Raw genomic sequence first — 24,331 nt, forward strand, 5'->3', positions numbered from 1 at the left:
GTCATCCGGGTTGGGGGAGGAAAACATTGAAGTCCAACAGTTTCGCATGAACTGTTAAGGAATTACAGATGTTTTTAGACAGACTCATACATTTTCAGAAGTAATGGGAAAATGTATGACAATTTTAAATATCAGGATTGTTTTTAACACCAGGATGCAAATCCTTTGCAGTCAGTGACTGCCTAAAGATTAGAACCCATGGGCATCACCAAATGCTGTGAGATGCTCTGCTAGGCTTCGACTGCAGCCGCCTTCAGTTGCTTTTGATTTGCTTTTCTGCATTCAGTAAGTGAAAAGCGTGCTCTGCTGGGTGGAGTTCAGGTGACTGACTTGTCCATTGAAGACTATGCCTTTTATTTACCTTTACTCTTGGGTTGCTTTTATAGTATGCTCTGGGCCATTATCCATCTGTGCTGTTAAGCTCAGTGTAATTGGTTTTGCAGCATTTGATTGAATCGGACCAGGGAGTACAGCCCTGTTAACCTTACAATTCATCCTATTTCTTCTATCATCAATAAATGCTGGTGACCCTGTTCCACTGGCAGCTATACATGCCCATACCATAACACTTCCTCCACCATATTTGATATATGATGTGGTATGCTCAAGATAATGAACTGATTTTCAGCTTTAGGCTCTTTTGGATGTTCTATGATAAGTGAGTGTAACCAGTAGTTTGCACATTGCTGTAAATCATTTGCATTTCCATTCTTGAATGCATCCATTCATTGTGGTCGTGGACAATACACCTGCCTCCACAGAATGCGTTCTTGTCTTGTTTAGGTGTTGTGAAGCTGTTTTTCATGGAAATAATTCTGCCATCATCCCTTTTGGTTGTCTTTGTGTTTTGTGGGGGACATTTTGGTGTTACTGACAGTCAGTCAGTGCATTCCTTGTTTTTAGACATGTATCAAATTTAGCCATTGCTACAGTTTTTGCCAACTGTGTGAAAGGTTTATTTGAATTTTTCACACAGATATACATAAGGCCCCACCTGGTCATGAAACTGCTTGCTAGTCAGTTGCCCAATTATTTATGAGCCACTGAAAAAGCATAAACAGTAAATGCAAAATGTTTGTTAAGTACCTCGAATTACAGCTGAAAGTCTACACTTTAATCACATTCTGGGTTTTTCAATACACTAGCGTGTACAAGACGGAACAACAGCTCAGAATATGCAGATACTCAGTTTAAATAATTCAGCCAGTCTTACATTTCAAGTGTTGAAAACAGACAATATATGGAAATTTTGCTTGATTAAACCCCTGTAGTTATTATTTGGAAATTAATTAATCAGCCAAATGCATCCACTGTCTCATATCAGCAGCAATACCATTTTCTTCAGTGCAAAAAAAAAAGAAAAGAGAAAAAAACCCCATCATTGTATCAGTCAGTATGCCTGACTATATACACAAGTTTTCCAGGATTTAGACATAAACATAGACTTTATTAATCCCACACTGGGAACATTAATTTATTACAAGGGTCAGGAAGAAAAATGAATTAGTTATATTAGAAAAATAAAAATCGAAAAATAAATAACAAGAATAGTGTACATAGATGCCAAAACACTATGTTATATACAAATGGTCATTATACACAGTAAAACAACAACAAAACAAACACCGAAATGTATGTACATAGAGTGCAGTAGGTGTGGTAATGTGTACAGTTCAATACAGCAGTATTTATCCTGTGTGGGTGTTGTTCATTTTGAGGTCTTTCATTCGTATTATTTTACATATTTATTTTATAAACGTTGGTGTTCAGCTGCGTGCATCTTCAGATGGACGATTTGCATTTTCCTGGAGTAAAAGCGAAGTGACACGAGGCGACAGGACAGAAAGCTGTCTGATTGTTGTGAACGATCAACGGATCACAACTCGATTGGTCAATATCATGACAGAGGTCGGCGACGCACCAATCAGCAGAAAGAGCGATGAGACGCTGTCCATTCAGCTCTCCGCTCGCAGTTCACCGTCTTACGAGAATGGGCGTTTGAGGGTGGGGTGACTCAGCCGGAAAACAGCCTTTTTTTTAACACCTTGTAACCTGCGGATCGGAGTTCACTGGTGAGTGAGATTTGCTTTTACTGAAAATTTTCACTGTGGAATTTGAATTGAAACGTGCAACGGCGAAAATCAATGCAGAAATATGAACGTATTTAAGCGGCGGTCGCTGTTTTGTACCGTGATGTTGCCCGGGGTCAGGACATACGTCGGCTGTCACAGCACTGTCAAAGTAATGGCAGGAGAAAATATTAGCCAACTGTAACTTGACGGTTAGCCGGAGAAGATGTAATACTGTATTTATAAGTCACGTCTACCTTCGTAAAAGTCTGTTTGATAGCATTAGCTTGCTTTTCCAGGCAGTCTGTCATTTCTAATACAAAGTTGAGTTAGCTTCATTTACGAGACTTGGTGCAGCAGCTAGCTGCTCGGTGGCGGTGGAGGCGCTTAAAAAATCTCAGAAAAGAGGAGCACTGTTTGGTGTTTTCCCTCATCAGCAACCACAGCTAAAAGAAGGGACAGAAGAAATGAAGAAGGGGTCACCATAGACGAGTGTCGCCTTTTGTCTTGGGTGCAGATAATGCCCTTTCTAAATGCCAAAGGAAAACTTTCTTTCTAAAGTAGCGGGTTAACAATCTCTCAGGTCTTAGGAAAAGACTCCTCGCAGTCTAACAGGGGTTTTCTCCCTTAATATCATCCTAACCCGTTTTTCTGGAGATCATAACCTCTACAACCTGCAGCTCGGATTAACAGAGGTGCATTTGGGATCCTCTACCAAAGGTTGGTTAGCTCTTAGTGGGAAAAGGGCAAGCACAACTCTGCCTGATGCTTCACAGCCCAGTGTTGACTCATTGCAGGCTAACGTATAGCAACACTTACTGTAAGAGCATCATCTTCCAGATGTGGGCTGACATGCTACCCCACCCTTACAAAACCCTCAGCAAGCAGCATTCACAAGACAAAAAAAGCTCTCGGCTGTCTGGCTGCTCCCTTACACTTAAAGACTTTTTATGTTTAAAAAAAAAAAAAAAGATTCACTTATTGCTCTATATATGACGTACTGTGTAGGAATGTGGGGAAACACAAGGCGAGCAGTCTTTTTACTACTAAAAAAAGCCATATGAATGATAACAAACTCTATGACTAGTCAGTAAATCCATTATTTATTCAATTAAATACACAGAAATTCAAAGATTTAGTAGACTATAACATAGTTTAAATGATGTACAAAGCATGCAATCCACAATTACCACTTAATATCCAGAAGCTGTTTAAAATGAGGGATAACAAACACAAATGACGATGTATGATGATGATTATCCAGTTTAGTGTGAAGATGCTTTAAGTACTGAGAGTTCATCTGTAGCTGGATTTGACATGAGCGATTTATTTCTTTTTCTTATTTAGTTGCGATTCTTTTTAAAATGTTCCTTTTTTGCTGATTTTAGGTGTTCCAAAAGTCTCACTTTTAACCTATACCCTTTTGGATTTCTCATTAATTTCTTGTCATATAAATAAACTGAATAAAGATAAAGAATTTGCAGCCTAAATGCATTTTTACTCATAGTCTTACTCAAGTCTGACTCAACTAACATATTATTAGGTTAGTAAAACTTATGAGTTAACTTATAGTTGTATTCCTAAAATTCCATGAATGAATGTTAAATGGTCACCATATTTCCACTCTCAGTATTCCTTGTCTTACCCCATTTAAAACTATTTCAAGGGATTATATAAGATTGCTGTTTCTCAAGATTACATTATGTGACACATCATTTGATTGACGTATATCTTTTCATTTTAGTGTTAGGGTACATCCATACTAAAAACTATGCTTTAGTTTTCAAAACATGTAATTGTTCCTAATCTGTCTCGCATCCACACAGCTTAAAGAGACCGTTTTGAAAAAAGCTTCTGACACACTTTTAGTTGGAAAACTCCAGCATTGGATATTTTAGTCCAAACATGCTGATGCTTTTTGTAAAGGGATGACTGTGTTCACCTCATGATTAGGTCCTTTAAAATTGAGCCAAAGCAATCTAGCAAAGCTCACAAACCTTTTATTTCTACCGTCCCACTGCCATGACTTAATCAAGCAATGTCGCTGTTACTTATCCACAGTTTTGGTCAGAAGTTTACATACACTCATCATGGGCAGGAATATCATGGCAATCAGCCTCAAACATATATATGTACACCCACACTAATGATTTGTTTAAATGTCTCTTAGCAAAAGCATCTAAACCAGATGCTTTTGGTAGCCATCAACAACCTTCAGTACCACTTATGAAAAGATTTGAGTGAGTGAATATTTGTGAGCCTGTATATATACTTTGATCCTGTGTGAATTAGAAAAGATGTGCACTTTACGCTTCCCTGTTCCTGCTCCTTTTTTGTTTTTATAACCTACCATACAGTGTTTTAGCATCTAATAGGCGTTCATGTTAATGGATCTACTCTACTTTTTATTTCAGTCAATAACTATAAGTGTGTTGTTTTTTTGTTGTTTTGTAATGTAGTGGTAAGCATCAGCTACCTGCCTCAGGTTGCGATGATACTGTACACATTTAAGAAAATTTCTGTTCTTTATTTCAATTTCTTTTTGTCAAGTGCAGCACGGAGGAACATCCCTCTGCAGTTGAAGTAAGCAGTAATAGACCCAGAGGATGTGTGTGTTTATATTTCATTCTTAGGGCTTTACAACCTGACCATATATTTAGAAAAAGCTATGCATGCTCCACCTCTTCAAGCCCTTCAGATTGGGAAGTGATAAATTTATTCCTGTGACAGCCTAGAGTTGACATTAACCCACCCACCTTGCAGTGACACGGTATGGTGGGGGTACAGTTTCTGGCCACTGGGACGAGCACACTTTCCTGTTTTCATGCCTTCCCTGAAGTTTGACCATGACATGCTTTCACTGTGTGCTGCTGCCAGATACAAAGCAGACCTCTGTGCTTGTGTTGTGCCCAGTGTGCTACGGTATGGCTGTCACTTGTCAGTCTGAAAGGGCTTCTAGCATTACCATAGTGGAAAAGTAGCATTGCATGCCTGTGGCTGTCAGTGGAAGTGTCTGCAATTCAGTCATTAATGAGATTAGTCTTGGTTATGCCTTGTGTTCAGCTCTGCAGGAATTTGTGTAGACTACTACACAAAGACTACTTTTGACCCAGCAGAGCAGTGGTGTCAAATTCATTTCAGTTTTGCGGGCTGCTTGCATTTGAGTTTGCTCTCAAATGAGCTGAGCCCAGTAAAACCTTTTACTAGCAATGTGGGCTTAGTTCTTAATATCTCATTAAAAACAAAACACAAAAAAAAAAAACCTCACACCAAATATATTCAGTAAATTAACAAATAATGAAGTGCAGCCTCAGTCTTTATGAAAAATAAGAGCAAACTCAGCTTTCCACACTTAGTTTACTGCCATGACATAGTCATGAACTTTTTTGTACTCTTTAATGACTAATTGGAAGTATCGATGACTTCTTTACATTTATTTCACAATTTGGACCCTTTGGTGTTCCTTGTGCTGGATGTTTGACACCCTTACAGAAGAAGAAGAGGGAATGTCTTTCAGGGTGACCACACAAGATTCCCAAGTTAAATTAGAGATTGATATTATGCATACTGTTCACTGCCTTGATTTATTTCTGTTACCTCCATCTGAGTGATTCAAATGAAAAAAAAATAAGACTCATAGTGTAAATTATGGGAGCAACTTCACAGTTAAATAATATAGGAATCTGCAGCTTCAGATTAAAGCTCTTTTGCATTGTTGTCCAAATGTTGAAGCCGTATAATTACTGTTGTGAGTGTACAAAAAGTAATGCATGGAATTTTGACATGTTGAAGGCCCTGATTTATACTGATGTGGACATTTGTAGGGGGGTAAAAACTGATCACAGAAGGAGAAAACAACATACACCTGAAGCAATAAAACTGTCAGGAGAAACTGCTGTAGGACCTACCTGTCCTGTGTTCTGGACCAGAAATGTACACATCCTTCAGCAAGTGACATTTCTGTCATTTGTTTGGGAAGAGTTAGCGGGTGCTTTCCAAGCTAACAAACTGACTGCACCCCCTGGGTAGTACAGCCTTCAATGCCTCAGCTGCTTCTCCAACAGAGATGGATTTTTTTTTTTACATATAAACAACTGTATTGGCTGTGTATGTCTGTAAAATACAAACTGGAAAAGCTGATGTCCACAGCCTTCAGCAGATGACATAAAAGAAAAAAAAATTGAACCAGAAACAGAAAACTGATTTGTTTTCTTGTTGTTGTTGTTGTTTTGATTGTATTAAAGCTGTTTGCTAGTGGAGCAAGAAAGATAGGTGTTATATTCAAAAGTGCTTTCATCACCTGGCAGTATAATGAAAAAAAGAACTAATGAAATTTCAGATGATAGAGAACAGATGACTATTTTCTGCACATGTAAGCACAAGTGTTCTTTTTAAACTTTGACTTGCCCTTTGGTATGTCTTGGATACAAAAAATGTTAAAAGCTGTTGTCCTATATCATTTCATAACTAAGTTAATAAAACTCTGTATATTCACTGGCCACTTGCACCATGCTAGTACAGGATTGGATCTCCTTTTGCTTTCAAAACTAATGGGTTTGAGCTTTGTGACATAGTATGTTATCTGTTGGAAGCAGCCATTAGAAGATTGGTACACTGTGGTCATACAGGGATGGACGGGGTCAGCAGCAGTACTGAAGCAGGCTGTGGGATTTAAACAATCCTCAGTTGGAACTCAGGAGCCCAAAGTGTGCCACGACAATATCCCAAAAACGGGTTAAACCACTGATGCAATGCTGGATGGCTCTATGGTCTGACCCTACCATCTAAATGTAGCAACAGAAATTGAAACTCATCAGACTAGGCAACATTTTTCCAATCTTCTGTTGTCCCATTTTGGTGACTGAATTGTAACCTCAGTTTGCCTTTTTGAGTCTGACCATTCTCCTGTGATCTCTGGCATCACTGAGGCATTTTCAGACAATGAGCTTTTCTTTTTCTGACCATTTATTTAGTCTATAAACTCTAGAGACTGTTATGTTGGGATCCCAGTAGATCAGCAGTTTCTGAAATACTCCGACCTGCCTGTCTGGTACGAGCAACCATATTAAATTCAAAGTTGATTACACTGCCTTTCCTTCCCATTCTCAACTTTTTGAAATTCAGCAGGTCGCCATGACCCTGTCTGCATGCCTAAATGCATCGAGCTGCTGCTGTGTAATGATCTGATTAGAAATTTATGTTAATGAGTAGTAGGTGTACCTAATGTAGTGGCCTGTGAGTGTACATATGGGGCAATTAAAAAAGAAAGTCCTTATATTTATACTGAAAATTGTATTATCAAAAGACAAGAAGTGAATAAAACTGGACTATATATATCGTTTTCCATTTTTAAAACATTCATCTAGAGTTAAATTTATTGATTTATAACTGTGACCTCAGCTTTGGCCTGATGGTGGCACCAGAGTTCTATTTAAGAGTTTCAGCTGAGCACAAAGACTGTTGACTCTGAATTGTGAGTATTTGACATTAGAAGCAGTATTGTTGATTTTGACAGAAAATTGTTGGCCCCTGCATCAGAGTGAGTGTTGACTTGAGGATCAAATTCCAGTAAATAAGCCCTGCTAATGTTTAACGGAAGTTGCTCCCTTACATTGCAGGCCAAAAACATGCTGACATGAAAAAGTCCAGTCACCTCAGGTGTGAGTTTACCTTTGGACCAATGATGGTGGTGAATAGATTGTAGGATAGACCTCAAAATCTGTACCTGTATTTCTTGCACCATCACCGTTTAAGTTTATATGTAAACTGTAAAGGCCTGTCCTCAGACTCAAATAGCAATTGGGTCTTCTAAATAAAGGAGTGGCAGAGAAAATATAAGAAACAGTAGGAAAGAAATCAAGGCAATAGAACAGAAGAGCAGAAATGCTTCATCTTTGTCCTTTGAACATAGTTTGTGCATAAAATCCCTGCATCTTTGCTTAACTGTTTTCAGCAGGTAGCGTAGTCCCCTCCTGTTATAAAGCTTTTCATCATCCCTGTTAAATACCGTCATGTGTACAATTGCATTCTTGATTACTAACCATAACAGGCTGGACTGACTCTGCTATTTTGATATTATCAGATTAATACTGGGCTATTTGCACAAATCATTATTCTTATAGTGTGAAAAAGAAATTCATTTTTAAAATCAATACAAATGAGATATTTGTATTAGTTACATTTATTTATGTAATGCCTTTTACAAACATAAAAGTTACAAAGCGTTGTACAACAACTAAAACCAATAGAGAGTGACTCACACTTGCGTTTAAAATATATAGAGCTCACTTTTTAGACCTTATTTCTGTGTCCCATTTCACTGTGGTTTCCCAGCAGTGATAAAAGCAACACAAAACAAAGCAGTTTAACACCAACACATTGGTAACACAAACAGAAGAGAGCTTAGCAACCACAGGACTGTTGTTTGCGCTTAAACCACAGACCCGTGCATACTGATTTATGATGTTCATGTGGTTTATAATTACATTTATTACACACATTTTATACATTTTAACGTACGTTACAGCTGAATTATAGACTGATTAATTGGTTTGCTGTTGAACAGAAAATTAATCTGTAAATGTTGAAATTGGGAATGGACCTATTCTCAAATTATGGTTGATGCTGATTTATCATATTTGTTCATATAGTCTTGTTTGTTATTCATTTCCCCTTTTGTGTCAGGCAATCAAATCAAAAATAATATGAAATAACAGTTTTAAAGGCTTTACATTTACATTTACATTAGATTTCATGACATTTGAAGACACCACTTGCATTTTGGGTAATGGTTATAATGCACTGATATATAAAGGCCACTATTTGTCCTTGTGGCTTGTATCAGTGATTGAAGTGGTGTGTTTATATTTTGTGTCATATCAGTTTTTGATGGCTAAATGATTTTAAAAAAAAAAATGTACTAAAGAGCTAGAAAAGTATAAGCAAGGAAGCAATTTATTTATATAGCACTTTCATAACAACTCCCAGCTGAACACAAAGTGGTGTACACTTGACATGCCAGAAATGATACATTGAATAAGTAAAAAAAAAAGAAAAAAAAAGATAAAAATTAAAAAACAAGATGATAATTAAAATTACATTTAAAATAATAAAATACCCTGGCTTTCACTGTATGACCACTAGGTTGGACTCCAGCCCCCCTGTGACCCCAAATTAGGTTAGCAGTTTAGAACATGGATGGATTGCTTTGTTTCTCTGGAACAAAGGTGAAATGACTATCGTCAATGACATAATTTTGATTTTCACATTAGCTTCACAATTGGTACATCCCAAATAATGGTGATATTTTTTATTTTATTTTACTGATTGGACATTTTGTGATTATAAGTAGATTCCTCGAATCATTTAAAAAGTAAAATAAAATAGATTCTTGTTCTCGGTTGATTTACTGGTGATGATGCTGAGTAATTGATGTTGATTAGATCGATAGTTTGCACACATGCATCATGGTCATGAGGGTTATGCTCATTTGTAGCTTTTAAAGATTCATTTGAGCTGTTCTTTTTCCAGGGTGGAATTGTTGTAAACCATTAATCTTAAATGACTTTTAAAAAACTAAATTTTGTGAACTGGTTTGAACTTATTTTGGATTTACTCTAATCCGCAGACCCTCAAAAATATTCAATCACCCCCACTAAAATTTGGTTATATGTCTCTTAGCAAGTTGCTCTTCAACCAGACTATTTTGGTAGTCATCAACAAACTTCTGACATAACTCTGGCTGGATATTTGAACACTTCTTACGAGAATCGGTAGAGTTGTTGGTTTCGTGGCACAGACCTAGCTTTAAGCGTAGTCCATAAATTTTCAATGGCATTGAGGTTTGGGTTTTGGAAGTCTATTCGAGTCTATTTTAGGTGAAGTTGTACAATTTGGAGATAGTCTTCCTTCATTATTCTGTCCACTTTGTGCAATATACCAGTTAGAGGTGGGAATCACCATACATCCCACGATACGATATTATCACAATACTTAACGCACGATACGATATTATTGCGATTTTTAAAAAAAAAATTGCAATATTCAGATTCTGTACATAAAGTTAAACTTTATCAATATTCATTTTATCTAATATCAAAGTCTCGCACTCAGTCTTTCTCTCATTTCAGTCAGTTTTATTGTTGACAAACTGAACGGTTTGTATTACAGTCTAGTCCAACTTAACTGAATGCAACCATCTGGTAAAATTATAGCTATTCTGAACTATGCAATTTATGAAAACTATGCAGCCCATTCAGCAACTGAAGAATTTGAAAGTAAATTAAAACAAAATATAATTTTACATTAAATAAAAAAAGTTTTAAACTTAATTAAAATAAAACATGTCTTAAATTAAAATAAGTAAACTGTCATGTTTATTGCTGCCAAAAAATAGTTAAACACATTTGGACAGTGAAGGAATGTCAGGATTCTTGCTCAGAAAAAGGATCAACATGCTCTGAGCACAAAAACCTTTTTTGTAACAAATATCGATTTCTGCTGTCCCTGTATCGATACATTATTAGCAAACAAAATATCACGATACTACACAGTATCGATTTTTCCCCCCACCCCTAATACCAGTACCACTAGACATGATGCCCCAGAACATAATGCTACCACTACCATATTTTTAAAAAAATGTATGCTGTACAGTATTTCCACCCTGGAAAAAGAACAACTCAAAGAAATCATTAAAAGTTAACCTGATATTCATGCCCATGATGAGCGTGTGTAAACTTCTGACTGAAATTCAAGATGTTTTGGTGTTCCAATAAAGTAAAATCCCCAGGACTGTTTATTGGGGTTTAATCAACTCAAACAAAAATGGTCAAAAACTGACAGGAAATGCCTACACTTATGTTAGTAAGGTAACAGACTCTTTGCTTTAACTGTATGCGCACAGTCCCCCCTCTCCACGGGCCCATATTGAGCCAACACAACAACCTCTGATTTTCATGGACACAATTTAATTGATTCAATCATGTGGTTAGTAATCAAAACAGCATTTTATCACACACCATGAATGGACATGATTTCATCACCAACACTACTGGGTATCGTTTGCCTACATCTGCTTTAATACCAATCAGCTATCTGATGATCTAACCAAGGTGAAGTGGGTGTGCTGCGTCTTCCCTTTATTCCCATCCCTTCTTTTTAGCTGATTGGTTGTCGCCTCTGAGTTTTTTTGTTGTTGTTTTTTTTCCCTTCTTTTAATAAATCCCCTCGCCGCACCTCAAAAAGCGACGAGCATCACACATCGATCTGACCTCCCCGGCGATACTTTTCAGCACTCAAGTAATCAATGAAATTTTGGTGTACTGAAATAGCCCACCATAGGGAAAACAGGCAGCCAACCCCGCGAGTCACGTGGTACAGGGAGCAGCAACGTCATTAGGGCAGAGATTTGTGAGGAATAAGCAGACAGAAGGAGAGAGAGAGCCCCGGAGGTGCGGCACTTTCTTAGCATTTTGCATCGTTCCTCTTGCTTTTTTTCCCTCGTCCCCCCTCGGCCAGAGAGAGAACAGAGTTTCTGTTCAACATTTTAGAGACCCAAATGCCCGGTCCCACCCAAGCCCTTTCCCCAAATGGAGAGAATAACAACGACATCGTCCAGGACAACGGAACCAACATCATTCCTTACAGGAAAAATACAGTGCGAGGAGAGCGCGCCTACAGGTAAACCAGTGAAATGTCGCATTTGGTTTAATGTCAGGAAAAGAAAATCACACCGCTGCAGACCCCCCCAAAAAACCCGCAATCCGGCCTCCTCCTCTTCTTCGGCGTTTTCCTCCCTGCACCCATCCGCTTTTCCCCCCCCACTCACCAATCACACTCCCCTGTCATGTTAGCACTCTGTACCCGATACTGTGTCGTAAATCGCTCTTAAGTTAGCTTAAACCCTCCCCCTGCTTCTCCAGTAGCACCCGAAACCACTGCTGGGACTAGCATGTAACGCTGTCAACTGTTTTATTGTATTTGGTGGTGCGCAATGGTACAGGCACGTTTTTTGGAGGAGTGGGTCCAGCTTGTCAGATGACAGGACTACACAGACAGCTCCTCCTGTTCCTCCTCCTGCTGCTGCTAGAATATTCCCATCGTGACTTGACACTCCGCAGCTACTGAATCCCCCCCACTGTCGCCATTAATATGTGTCTGGGTGATGTTGTACTGTGGGTGTCTGTAAGGGGGAGACCCTCTACTAAGACTTGCCGCACAAGCCCGGTTTCTTCTTATTGAATTGAAGCATCATGCCCAGCCCTGGTGTCGGCAGGCTATCCCTGCAAGGCTAACAAAGCATGCTAAGCGGCGCATACATCCGCTTTGTTGACATGGAGAGGGGCTGGCCCAGTTTCCTTCCTAGAGCCGAGGCTCTGCTGCTGCTGCTGCTGCAGTGGTCTGATAACCCAACTTTAACGCTGAATGGTTGGGGTTATTATTATGCTGCATATCCTGGTGTCTGTTTGAGGGGGATGATTTGGCACCATATTATCGCGGTTATAAAACCACCAGATGGGTGTTTCTTTTAATGCAGCTGTTCTTGTCTGTGAAATGTTGTAAAAATTAGAATCAGTATTGAGATCAGCTCGACTTCTTGCATTGAGGATTGTAGACCTGCGAACAGCCTTTGGAGAAGTGAGATTGTGGGTTTTAGAGAAGGCCTCAAGGCAAAAACAGCAGTCAGTGAGAAAATAAATGCTTTATCTTGCTTTCCTTGCTGTTGGAAGTCAATATTGTAGTTGAATTTAGTTTTTCTTTTTTTTAATTCATTGCACAGCTTTGCTCCTTGCACAGGAACATTATAAAGCTGCAGTAATATGTGCAATGACATATTTGCATGTTTATATATTACTGATTGTGTTTTAAAGAGCTCATTTCCATTATTATGATGCTCTGTTGCAATTCTCTGAATGATATTTTTTCATATTTCAGATATTCTCAGGTAGGATGTCCACTCATGTGCAGACTTTCCTTCCACAATATCTCACGCTAAGAGTTAACAAATGAATTAGGAAGAAATAACTGTTTTGTTGACTTCTTTTAAATGTGTAGCTTAAGGGTCAAAGTTTGAGTTTACTGATGTATCTTTGGCACATTGCATGCTTTCAGTATGCATACTGCAAGTAGAGCAGGTGCCCTGAGGCCTCCAAAGTCACAGTTTTGCAATCAGATCAAATCTAATCAGCCTTTGCAACAGCTTCTGTCTGCTCCGCTGTGCAGGAAAGGTCAAATTAAAAGATCCCTTTTTCATCCTGCAATGTATTATAAGTATCTACAGTAGATCATCACCTCACTCAGTCATTGATTTGGTTAAAAAAAAAACAAAAAAAACTGCTCAGATATTTTAAGGAGCTTGGAAATAAAGGGACTGGACTTCTTAAAGACATTTCACCTGTCATCCAAGAAGCCTTTTCAGTTCTAAAACCAAAAGGCGGAGAGTCCCTGCTCAGATATGACTGTTTCTTAAAGTGTATAGCAAAGAACTGTTTATGCTGAGATAATTGAATCTGCTTTGAGTTTGCAGACAAAGTTACCCCCACAAACCCAGGGTAATTTCTTGAATTTATTGCTGTGCTTTTGTCCCGTGTTCCACTGCTGTGTGGGTATTTTAATGTGACTTAACTTGTTAAGCAGATAGTTTTGCATGCAGAGATCATTTTGCCCAAGATAACATTGATTCATGCCAGATTTCAATCTCCAAGCCCAAACTTGTATTTCCAGTATCAAACTGTGATCTTATCTGCACCTCTACTGCTTTGTGTTATAGTTTGCCTAACAGTCTATGACAGACTGTTAGGCAGGGCTTTGGACTCTGTGTGTCACACCTGAGGATGATAATGTGGACATTAGTATTGTTGACATGTAGCAGCCAGGGGTCGGGTGGCATTGGGGGGTTCAGAGTATGTTTTATGCTGCTGGGCTTCTTTGCGGGTCAGTCTGGGCATGTGGAGAAATGCTAAAGATCAACTCGTGTGCTATGTCTAGATGCAGTCTCATTGTTTGCTTTCCAGGCTGAAGATTTTATTTAAGAGATTATACAATTCTGTATAGTTTAACTGATTGAGCTAAACATGAGCAAAGCAGTTAGGATTTGTTTGGCCAGTAGTTGTTCTAATTAACCAACATTAACTGTCCAGCAGCTCTTTTTTTGTGGCCTTTTTTAGATTTGATTTGATTTTTAGATCTCGTCTTTGTGCTTTGAAATTATTTAAGCTGGGCTGTTTTATTGTATATTGAATAGTCAACTGAATTTGCATTAGTATAAACTGTTTATTGATGTTTTTTGTGTATTACCAATTCTTATTTCACTTTCCCAGGGACTGCAGATAGCTGAGTCTCTGAGGAGACTTTAAAAAAAAAAAAAAAATACATCGTCTCACAGTAAATAGCAGCCCCTTGTCACCATGTCTTAAAATCTTAACCTATTTGAGAAGTTGTCCCATTTTTGAAGACCAACAAACTGACTTGAGACAGAAAGAAATAGGACATCTATCACAGCAACCTAGCTTTTGTTTTTCAGTGTTGTTTCCTTTCTATTGCAGTTGGGGGATGGCGGTCAACGTATACTCTACCTCAATAACCCAGGAGACTATGAGCAGGCATGACATTACTGCCTGGGTTAACGATATCCTCTGCCTAAACTACACGAAAGTGGAGCAGCTCTCCTCAGGTGAGAACAGACGGACCTTTAAAAAGAAAGGAAAAAAAAACTTGTTCTTCTTCTCTCGCTTCAGCTATTCCTCTTCCTTCCTCCTCCTGTGCCCGACTCGCTGTCTGAAATGGGGGGGTGTGTTTTTAGTGGTTGGTCTTCGCCTGAATAGCTTTCGGTGTAAGCTGGCGGTTAAAGCAACCTGTGGAAACATGTTCACCTCTCCCTGGAAGAGAGTTGTCTATAAATAAACTCTGCCGTGTGCTCTCCTGCTGTGACCAAGTAATCCAATTTCAATCACCCTCTGCCTACACAAACACATGCACACCCACCCCCTTTTTTCTCAGGGTGTGGTTTGGTTTAGATGGTTTTCTCATGAGCTCCCTGGTTGGGTTCATGTGAGCTTTACCTAAGGTTGAGCTGGTGTCCTCTTTTCAAATGGATCACTAAGCTTCAGGTTATGTGAGCCATGTTAATGTGAAAGCTCATTAATATTTGTCTTTTTAAAGAAATGAGGTCAAGGATCTGGACATGAAAAGCCTCACATGTACAAAGGCAGGCATAAAAAAAAAAAAAGAATCGTAGACTGTGTGCAATAACATAAGATGTACTTTATTTATCTCCAAACTTTGTGAATGCTTATGTTACAGCAGCTAAAATTTAAGATTAAACACTGCCTTTAAGAAAATGGGTTTATAGTATATAGATCAATAAGATAAAATGCGCTGTGACAAAACTGGTCATTCAGGAGGAAATCTGAGTACAGCTGCTACTCCTCTGATCAAGTTGAGGTGGTTCACCTAGGATGACTCCTAGGTGAAGTGTTTTGTACATATCTTGCTAGCAGGACAGACCCAGGACAGGCTGGAAAGATAAAATAATAGGTAATAATATAATATAACAAAGTGAAATATCTCAAATTTAACCAAGAAAAGAAAAAAAAAAGCTGGCTAAACGTAGTAACAACACAGTAAATATCAAATCACATTCAAGTGACTCCGTATAACAGTGCAGTGTAATAAAGTTGCTTATTGTACACAGTTTTAAGTGTTCTGACTGCAGTTTATTTAAGCTGTTAACATGGGAGAACAGATGATTCCTTGCCCGACAGACGTGTGTATTTTAAAGAGTTATTGCACGAGTAGAAAAGATTTCCTGTAACTGTGGTAGCACAATCAGTCTGTTAGAGATTAAGTGGTGCAGAGTGTGGTCAGGATTATTCACGGCATGTTTTTCAGTGTTCTGCTCTCCACCCCCCCTACCCCACCCCCCACATACATAATTATTCTTGTGGTGCTTAACTATTTTTATTATTAATAATTCTTTAGGAGCTGCTTATTGCCAGTTCATGGATCTGCTCTTCCCTGGCTGCATCAGTCTTAAGAAGGTCAAGTTTCAAGCTAAACTAGAACACGAGTACATTCACAATTTCAAACTGCTGCAGGCATCCTTCAAAAGGATGAACGTGGACAAGGTGAGTGTCCTGAATATCTTACCTTTTTTTTTTTTTTTTTTTTTTCACCTCGCTTTACTGTTCGGGGGTTTTAACAGTCTTTTTTTTGTTCAGATTATTCCTGTGGAGAAACTGGTCAAAGGCAGATTTCAGGACAATCTCGATTTCATCCAGTGGTTTAAGAAGTTCTTTGACGCCAATTACGACGGCAAAGATTACGACCCAGTTGCAGCCAGGCAGGGTCAGGATGCCATCCCCCCGCCTGATCCCGGTGAGCAAATCTTCAACCTGCCAAAGAAGTCTCACCATGCAGCCAGTTCTCCTACCGCAGGTAAGATTCAACTGATGAATAAAACAAAACGAAGGTTATAAATTATGCATGTATGTTTACTGTTATCTGCACATTTTTTTTGACACCTTTGCACTGGATGTATATGGTATCAAATGGCTAGACTGTTACTTTTCCTGCTCATATATCAGCTCCTGTGATTATTGGGTCTGATTTGTCAAGTTTACACTCAGATATAGTGACAAGCAACCCTTTATTCATAAATATTTCTTCGCTGCAGGAGCATCCAGGTCGAGCTCTACTACTCCTAAGTCTTCAACGCCAACATCCAGACCCTCGTCCGCCAAAAAGATCCCTACATCCGTGTCAACTCCTGCCAAAGGAGAGAAAGAACTGGAAGCACAAGTCACACATCTTACTGAGCAGGTATGTCTGTGTACAGCTCAATTGTGAGCTTTTTTTTAAAATGTTAATTTTTTATAAACCTTTCAGCTGTAAACAGCTGGTAGGGCGATAACAATACCGTAACGGGTGGCGGCATGGACATCCATTTGTGAATGTGATAACTTGAAAATGAGGAAATGTAGGATTTTGAAAGTGATAACACAGGTGTATCTATTTAAAATCTTGGATGAGTTTGAATCTCAGTGACCTCAAGGTCAGAGGTCAAGTTTTCTGAAAATCTTTTGAATGCAATAACTAAGTAGGAAGTCACCTAGCATTTTTAAAATTGTTACTCAATGTTATTGTGACTCAAATAACTGGATCCTAATTTATTAACATCATAGAATGATAGACTGTAGAATTTATTCTATGTTTATCTAAGGGCCAGTTTATGCTCACTGCTCTCACCAAATGACAGAAGTGATGTCACTTGCAGTAAGGCATGGCATGTTTTGGCATTTTTTTCGGCCAGCCGTGCACCTTTTCAGTTTACGTAGCTTTGGAGCTATTGCAGCCTCAGCTATTTAAAAAAATTGACAGGCTTGAGGCAAGGCTGTCTATATGGGCATATATATGACACATGTATGCAGGAGCGCAGGGATTCCCATATGGTACAGAACTCATGGAGAAAGATTTCTACAGCAGCTGAAGAAGATCGCAAAGAGACAAAAGCGCCACAGTGACGAGTAGAAATGGACGTAGCTGTGCAATATCAGCACATCGGTGTGAGAAGTGACCAATGCGGCGAGCATAAATAGGGTTGAAGACTCTGTCAGGCTGTCAGCCAGCTCCCCTGCATTGAATCTCCCATATGTTACTGTGGTGATCACTGTGTAAATCAGCCTGCATGAAGCTGCAGAGACACACAACCACTAATCAATGTGAATTATATTTGATGTGTCATAATCAGTTGCACTAATGGAAAACTGCCCGTCACAGTTGGCATCGTGTTGGAGTTGATGTGAAACTGAGTCTGAATTTACTATGTATATATTTTTGAATGGAACTAAATTTGAAAGACGAGTCATTTCATGTTGAAGTACAGTCGTTAAGTGCAGGAGTTTTGACACATTTTTCACTCCAAATTGCCCAGATTTGTATTACTGGGTCTAATATTACAGGTCGGTAAGTAAACTGTCTTTTCTCTTTGATAAGATATAGTTTTATCTTCAGTTGTCTGCATGTTGTCCCTCCAGGCTTTAACTGTTTGGTCGTGGTTGTGGTCCAATGTAAAATTGGTTGGTTGGCCCTCACTGAATCAGGTTGGTAATCAGTGTGGGCGAATGACAGAATAAAATTGCTGTTTTCTAGCTTCCTGGCATGGTCCTCACTGACACTGATTCGTGTTCCTCCGTCCACTGGATTAAAATGGAGGATCGTCTCTTCATTTACTCGTTGCCATGGTGAATCCTGGTATTGGAGCTCCATTGATGATGGCTTTTCTTCTGCTACACATACGCTTGACTGAGAGAGAACATACTCAGAAATGATTCAATAATAACTAATAGCTGTGATCAACTTCTGTGGCACTCAAATCTCAAACAGAGTTTGTTAAACCTGCTTTGCGGAACATGGCCAAAGTCGCCCCCTGCTGGCTGTAAGAAAGGGTGCAGATTTAAGGCACTTGTACATTTCACTTTTCAAACCTGGAGTTACATCTATCTTTTATATACAGTCTGTGTCAAATTAGGAGTCAGACCTAAATCCACTTCTCACTCTGTGGATAGACTAATGGTTCCTTAGAAAGCTGGTATAGAAATAGGCTGTGATTAATGTTACACCTGACGCGTCATATTTGGAGATTCAAAGTACTAGAGATTTAAAATCTTAGCAGACATTCAACTTGTTTCCAAATATTAAAAATAGCACTGAGGCATTTTAAAGGCACTGTATGTGGTTGGTTTAAAAAAAAACAAAAAACAAAACCCTGTGCATACAAAGCTGCTAAATGCTGTGTGGATATTGTGTAGTTGTTCCACTCTGAGATCCAAAATGTTGCTGGCTGCGTTAAATTTGGTACAGTACATGTCAGATTCAAGCCAAGGATTAAACTAAGAAGAAGCGGGCTTGGAGCTCTTGTGCAGTGACCACAAGCCAGAAAATGCTGCCAGGCAGCATTTGATTTTTTATTTTTTTTATTTTTATTTTTTATGTACATTTGTTAAGCAGAAACTGGTGAATAGAAGACAAAGACTTAACTGATCGGTAGATCCTTTACTGATATAATGATTGCATTCAATCATTCAGAGCTGCTCTAGTGCTCAAATCACATGTAACTGAAGACAACTTGTATCAGTTAAACAGTTTATCTTGAGTCGTTTTAATCAGTTTTAATCAGCTTTGTGTTTCTTCTCTGCTTATCTTTTAACGTTGTGAGTCTGTTCAGAGTTGGTGTGTTTTGAAATGCTTGAACATTTATTTTTGCAGGTGAACACACTAAAGTTGGCACTGGAAGGAGTGGAGAAGGAGCGAGACTACTACTTCAGCAAGCTGCGAGAGGTGGAGCTGCTCTGTCAGGAACAGGGGGAGGAAAACGCCCCGTTTGTCGATCGGCTAATGGAGATCCTGTACGCCTCCGATGAGCAGGTCAGTCCAGGCCTTTAGATTGATCCAAGCAGGATCGTGCTCATTCTTTGTTGAGGAAATCATGTGGATTTAATTCAGTGTTTGTGTGCAGTCACATGCGCTTGCCTCAACTCTCTCTTTTCTTTTTTAGGAACGAGGGGAGCTAGCTGAGGGCGACGGACAAGAAGTGGACCAGCAAGCCCACGAGGAGGTGCCAGACGATCAGCAGGAGGAGCAGGATGAATACTGACTGCCATCATCCTTCACCGCAGTTACACCCCACTCTCTCTTTATTTTATTTTTTTAATTTAATTTTTTTGACTATGTGAGAACTGTTAAAGGATTTTCATTTGTCCTCATTTTTATTTTTCATCTTCTCCGAAACTGAGCACATGAAGAAGCCTCCTGAAAGAAGCACCATCACAGGTTTTTGTTTGGGGTTTTTTTGTACCCCTCTGCTCACTGTTCAATGTTTCTTGTGACTTTTGGTGAACTGCTGTGGCGGGTTTGTGGCAATGACCTCCACCAGCGGACAAGCTCAGACCATCAGAGGACTGTGTGGGCGCAAAGTCAATTCAAATCCTGCAGTAGATGTGATGAAATGCTGAAGTTTAGACAGGTAACCACTACCTGTCAGTGCAAGTGTTAGACTCCCTGCTATTTTTATTTCTTTTTTTTTTTTTTCATATCAACAATATTAATCATAAGAATGCAATAAGCAAAGCCCTGGAAGGGCTCGTAGTAGCTCTTATTTAACCTCCTTCCATATGTTGCACTGACATTTGACTTCGTATTGGACAATCTGTCCATAGACCCTCACCGTATTTATTATTGTTGTTGTTATTAAGACTTAGGAATAGTGCAAGGATCTGAATTGCATCCTCGTGAAGGAGGATAATAAAATGTAGTTAAATCCCAACTGTATGACTGTGTCACAGCTGTCATTACAAATTACAAGATTTCAGATAATCAGTGTGCTCGGCTTAGCGTTTGTTCCCACCACACAAGGTGGCTTTAGTGATAGAGATTTAAACCGTAAACATAGGGAAGGAAGAAACATTGTGGAGTAGTCTTATGATGAAGCAGCAGTTTTAAGTTGTAAACCTCCGCTGGAACTGTTGGGATATTTTTTTTATTTTTTTATTTTTTTTTAATCACAGGTCTTAGGGAGATGTCAGTTCACTGAGCAATTTGTTACACTATATTCCAGTAAGTACATTGTATACCCTTTCTTAATATTGCATTTACTAATATTGAACTGGGCAGTGCACCACGATGCTTTAGTCATATATTATTGTGTAAATGAAAAAGAATGTAAACATGTACTGTCAATAATTAATGAATGGTAAATGTTTTGTTTTCTTTTTTTATGTCCCACTCATTATGCATTCCCCGACAAAAAATCGTGTTGCATGTTTGCATTTTATTTGTGAATAACTTGACCTGCTTTTTACATATTTAATAAAAAAAAAACAAAAAAAAACATGTTAAGTGAGCTTTTGTATGTTTAACCTGCTCTTTGAAAGATGTTGAGATTCGAATGGATTTGCTGTAATAAAAATCACCTTTTGAGTCCACGGGAGGTTGTTGTCCGTCAATCCATTTTCTTCCACTTACTTGGGGCCGGGTTGCAGGGCCGCCGTCTAAGCACACTAGAGGCGAAACTATGAAACAGGAAGTGAGAACATAACTAAAGCTTAAGTGAACACTTAACTACAACAAGAACTAAAGATGCCAGTATACTCAAGAATATATAAAGATCTATGAATGACAAAAAAACTAAAAAGCTTTAAAAAGACCCATTCATATCCAATATCACAGAATGACCCTGAATTCATTTAGCATGACCTGAGATTTAATTTATTCTGTAGCTGATTTCAGACAGAAGGAATTACAAATCAAATTTTATCTTCATTTTCCAAATTAATCGGGGGCTTTAAGGGGACAGGTAGAAGGTACAGGACTTCTTTACATCTGTGGACTGTGGAATATTTAGTACTGAGGGATTTACACAACAGGACTTGTTTCACAGGTGGCATCCTATCATGGTACTACGCTGGAATTTACTAAGCTCTTGAGAACGACTCATTCTTTCACAAATGTTTGCAGAAGCAATTTGCATCCCTAGGTGTTTGATTTTACACACCTGTGTTTACGGAAGTGATTGGAACACAGTGAGTGAGTGAATACTTTGGGCAATATAGTGTATCTAGTACAGCATTTATAGTTTGTTTTAATCAGCAACCAAAAAAAACTCTTTCTATATTATCATTTATTAGATTTACTACAAACCATTTTTCCCCTTTACCTTCAACAAGTCAAATGTTCTTGAGAAAATCACAAACATCTATTTATTTCATTTTCTGTTTAGTTTTATTTTCCAATTAAGAGGCAATTTATGTGAACAACTTAGAGTGTCCAAAAAGTGCAAGGTAAAGACCTCACAGTATTAGGGAGGAAATTGACAATCAGACAAATGTAATCTTTCCAGTGTGTCACCTAGGACCACCAAGGACTAGGTGGGAACAGTGGGAAGGAAAAACTCCCTTTTACAGAAAGAAACCCCTGGCAGAACCAGGGTCAGTAAGGGGTGGTCATCTGCTGCAGCCTATGTACTTATATTTTGAAAAGAGGGTTGTAACTTCCCATGTAAATAAATATTTCCTTGTCTCTGTTATTCAGTGGTTATGCAGCAGGCGACTGTCTTCCTTAAACCACAAAACATGGAAGAGAAGATTCTTGGGTTGATTTTTTGAGCTGTGCTTTTAAGGCCTCCAAAATGCCTGGAACGACAGTCACATCATTGTTTTCCATCACAGTCTGAAGCACATATTTCAATCCAAATTTGTGACACAGTTCTTTATAGATTCGGATTTGCTAATTTTTTTTTTTTTTTTACAGTATTTGGTACCGTAACTCAATTCTTCTACAATCCTCTCCTTCACATAAGTCACTATTTGATGAAAAAATATGTTTGCAACTGATGTGTAGGTTTTGCTAGCAGTGTGACAGACTAATTTTGCAAGACACAAGGTTAGAAAGGTCTGGTCAACTCAACATTTAAGAAGCAGTGGAAGTGGATATGTAGTCGAACATCCCAAGGAATTAGCTCCCTCTGTTGTAGAGGTCTCTGCACAGTCCTGCTCAAGATTTTTTACTTCAGTGATGCAAAAATCAAGATTGTGGCCATGCAAAGTTTAGCAAGCCAAGACTCATTTCATTGCTGTCATAATTTTCAAGCTCATATGGAGCCCTGGATCCTATCACATTCTTATTGTGTAAAAAGAACCTTTCACACAATAAGGCATAGTATTTAAACCAAAATTTGTGATGGATAGTTCAGTTGCAGAAAAAAAGTGTTTAGATATTTTACTTAAAGTAGGTTAATAGTTCAGAGGTTGTACATTATAATATATATGAAGTAAAATGACAGTTTTTAGAATCATATACATGACGTCATTGGATAACAGTTACTGATTTATTGCTGTCTATGTCTTTTTCATGTCGCAGCTATTGATTATTTTTAACTATTTATATGTTGTTTAGTAGCTTGAGTTATAATAATCCACTTAATTTTCAGAATAATACATAACTAAAGCATTTTAAAAAGTAGTAAGAAGTAGAAGAGTAAGAAGTGCAATAATTGGATTCAAAATGGGAGTGGTTGTAGCTCAGAAAGGTAGAGCAGATCATCTACTACTTGGAAGGTTGGTGGTTTGCTGGTTGCTCTATTCTGCACGCCAGATACCCTTGGACAAGATATTGATTCCAAGTTACTTTCCGATACATCCATCAGAGTGTGAATATGTGTCAAAGTGCTTAAGTGTTTGTATGTATGTCTGGGCTACTCTAACATTCTTTGTATGAATGGGAGAATGAGGCATAAAGGGCATTGAATGCTTGGGCAGGGAAGAAAAGCTTGAAAAGCTTAAAGACTTTTAAATAGTTATTGTTATTATTAAAGAGAAGGTCCCTTTGCTTCCATGCAAAAAGGAGAAATGCATTAAAGAGGCTTCCACCATAGATTCCAATTCCAATTAATAATAATAATAATAATGATAAAAATAATAATGACAGTGTGATATGACTCTTTATAAAGAGTAGTAACTTGGCCTGTATATTTACTGTAGTAATGATTTTTGGACTTTTACCTGTATCAGTAGAATAATATACCCTTTGGTACGTATTTAACCTTGTGCAGTTCAGCCTAGTGCAGAAAAGCAAACTCAAGAAGAAAACTGTATTAAGAGTTTCAAGAAAAGTGAATCAATCTAAATTTTACAGGCATAACTGAGTGATTTGGTGTGAGAATCTCACCCATATCCGCCTCCGGTCCACGCTGGTGAGTTATGAAACGCACCTCCAGATTGGGTAAGCGCCACTAGTTTGTTCCTGCGCTTAGCAAACTAGTGAGGGAGGAAACACCGGTAACTTCACAAAGATGGGTTCGAGATATATTATATTTCTAATGACGCTTTGGGGACACGCACACAGACCACTTCAGTAACTCTGCATTGACTGTTTTTTTTTTCTCAATGAGTTCCAGGAAGGTAAGAAGTCTGGTAACTAGCTAGCCAGTTAATGCTACTCAATGGAGTATAGCTAGTTAGCTTTAGCAGCCCACGTTATCCGGTTTTGCCCGCCCACAGCGGAAAGGGGTTTACCAGCCAGGCATGTGTTGCTAGAATCATATTTTAACTATTAATAACAGCAAATATAGCCACTGTCATTTGTAATTCGGTTGTCAGAGTAAATACAGGTGAAATTATCATTAAAGCCTCCAGCAGGGTTATCTTAGCAAAAACCGTTAAAGGCTTTTTAAAAAATTATTATTATTAAGCTAACCCCTTTTACTTCTT

General features: G+C 38.5%; 2 protein-coding genes and 1 long non-coding RNA gene across 4 annotated transcripts in view; 2 read left to right on the forward strand and 1 right to left on the reverse strand.

Annotated features, from left to right (window-relative positions):
- The first annotated feature begins 1,964 nt into the window (after positions 1-1,964).
- Positions 1,965-20,626, forward strand: mapre2 (microtubule-associated protein, RP/EB family, member 2). 2 transcript variants are annotated; one of them, XM_005912623.3, is made up of 7 exons: positions 1,965-2,072; positions 14,615-14,742; positions 16,050-16,195; positions 16,289-16,505; positions 16,744-16,889; positions 19,335-19,493; positions 19,624-20,626. In XM_005912623.3, exons 2-7 carry the CDS (start codon positions 14,622-14,624, stop codon positions 19,720-19,722), a joined length of 888 nt encoding a protein of 295 aa, XP_005912685.1. In that variant the 5' UTR covers positions 1,965-2,072; positions 14,615-14,621; the 3' UTR covers positions 19,723-20,626. The 2 variants fall into 2 exon arrangements, with proteins under 2 accessions (XP_005912685.1, XP_005912684.1); XM_005912622.3 differs by lacking the exon at positions 1,965-2,072 and adding an exon at positions 11,352-11,750.
- Positions 16,228-23,898, reverse strand: LOC102302679. The gene is made up of 2 exons (XR_001336146.2): positions 23,790-23,898; positions 16,228-21,136 (listed from the first exon to the last, which is right to left on the reverse strand). It is a non-coding gene; the product is annotated as an uncharacterized LOC102302679 (long non-coding RNA).
- spidr (scaffold protein involved in DNA repair) overlaps positions 23,887-24,331 on the forward strand; it is a 43,422-nt gene continuing 42,977 nt past the window's right edge. The window contains exon 1 of the mRNA XM_005912624.3: positions 23,887-24,022. Within this exon, the coding sequence (XP_005912686.1) occupies positions 24,008-24,022 (15 nt within the window). The 5' untranslated portion in view covers positions 23,887-24,007. The remainder of the gene's footprint in view (positions 24,023-24,331) is intronic.

Source organism: Haplochromis burtoni, unplaced genomic scaffold (genome assembly GCF_018398535.1).
Source record: "Haplochromis burtoni strain Fernald_Lab_line unplaced genomic scaffold, NCSU_Asbu1 Contig_3, whole genome shotgun sequence".
In the NCBI taxonomy this organism is placed as follows: domain Eukaryota; kingdom Metazoa; phylum Chordata; class Actinopteri; order Cichliformes; family Cichlidae; genus Haplochromis; species Haplochromis burtoni.

Bases quoted from the DNA above. Each gene is read 5' to 3' on its own strand.
- mapre2 (XM_005912622.3), top strand. From the start codon at position 11,629: ATGCCCGGTCCCACCCAAGCCCTTTCCCCAAATGGAGAGAATAACAAC. The intron at 16,196-16,288 runs GTGAGTGTCCTG...TTTTTTGTTCAG, and splicing joins AAAGGATGAACGTGGACAAG to ATTATTCCTGTGGAGAAACT. The intron at 16,890-19,334 runs GTATGTCTGTGT...TTATTTTTGCAG, and splicing joins TCACACATCTTACTGAGCAG to GTGAACACACTAAAGTTGGC.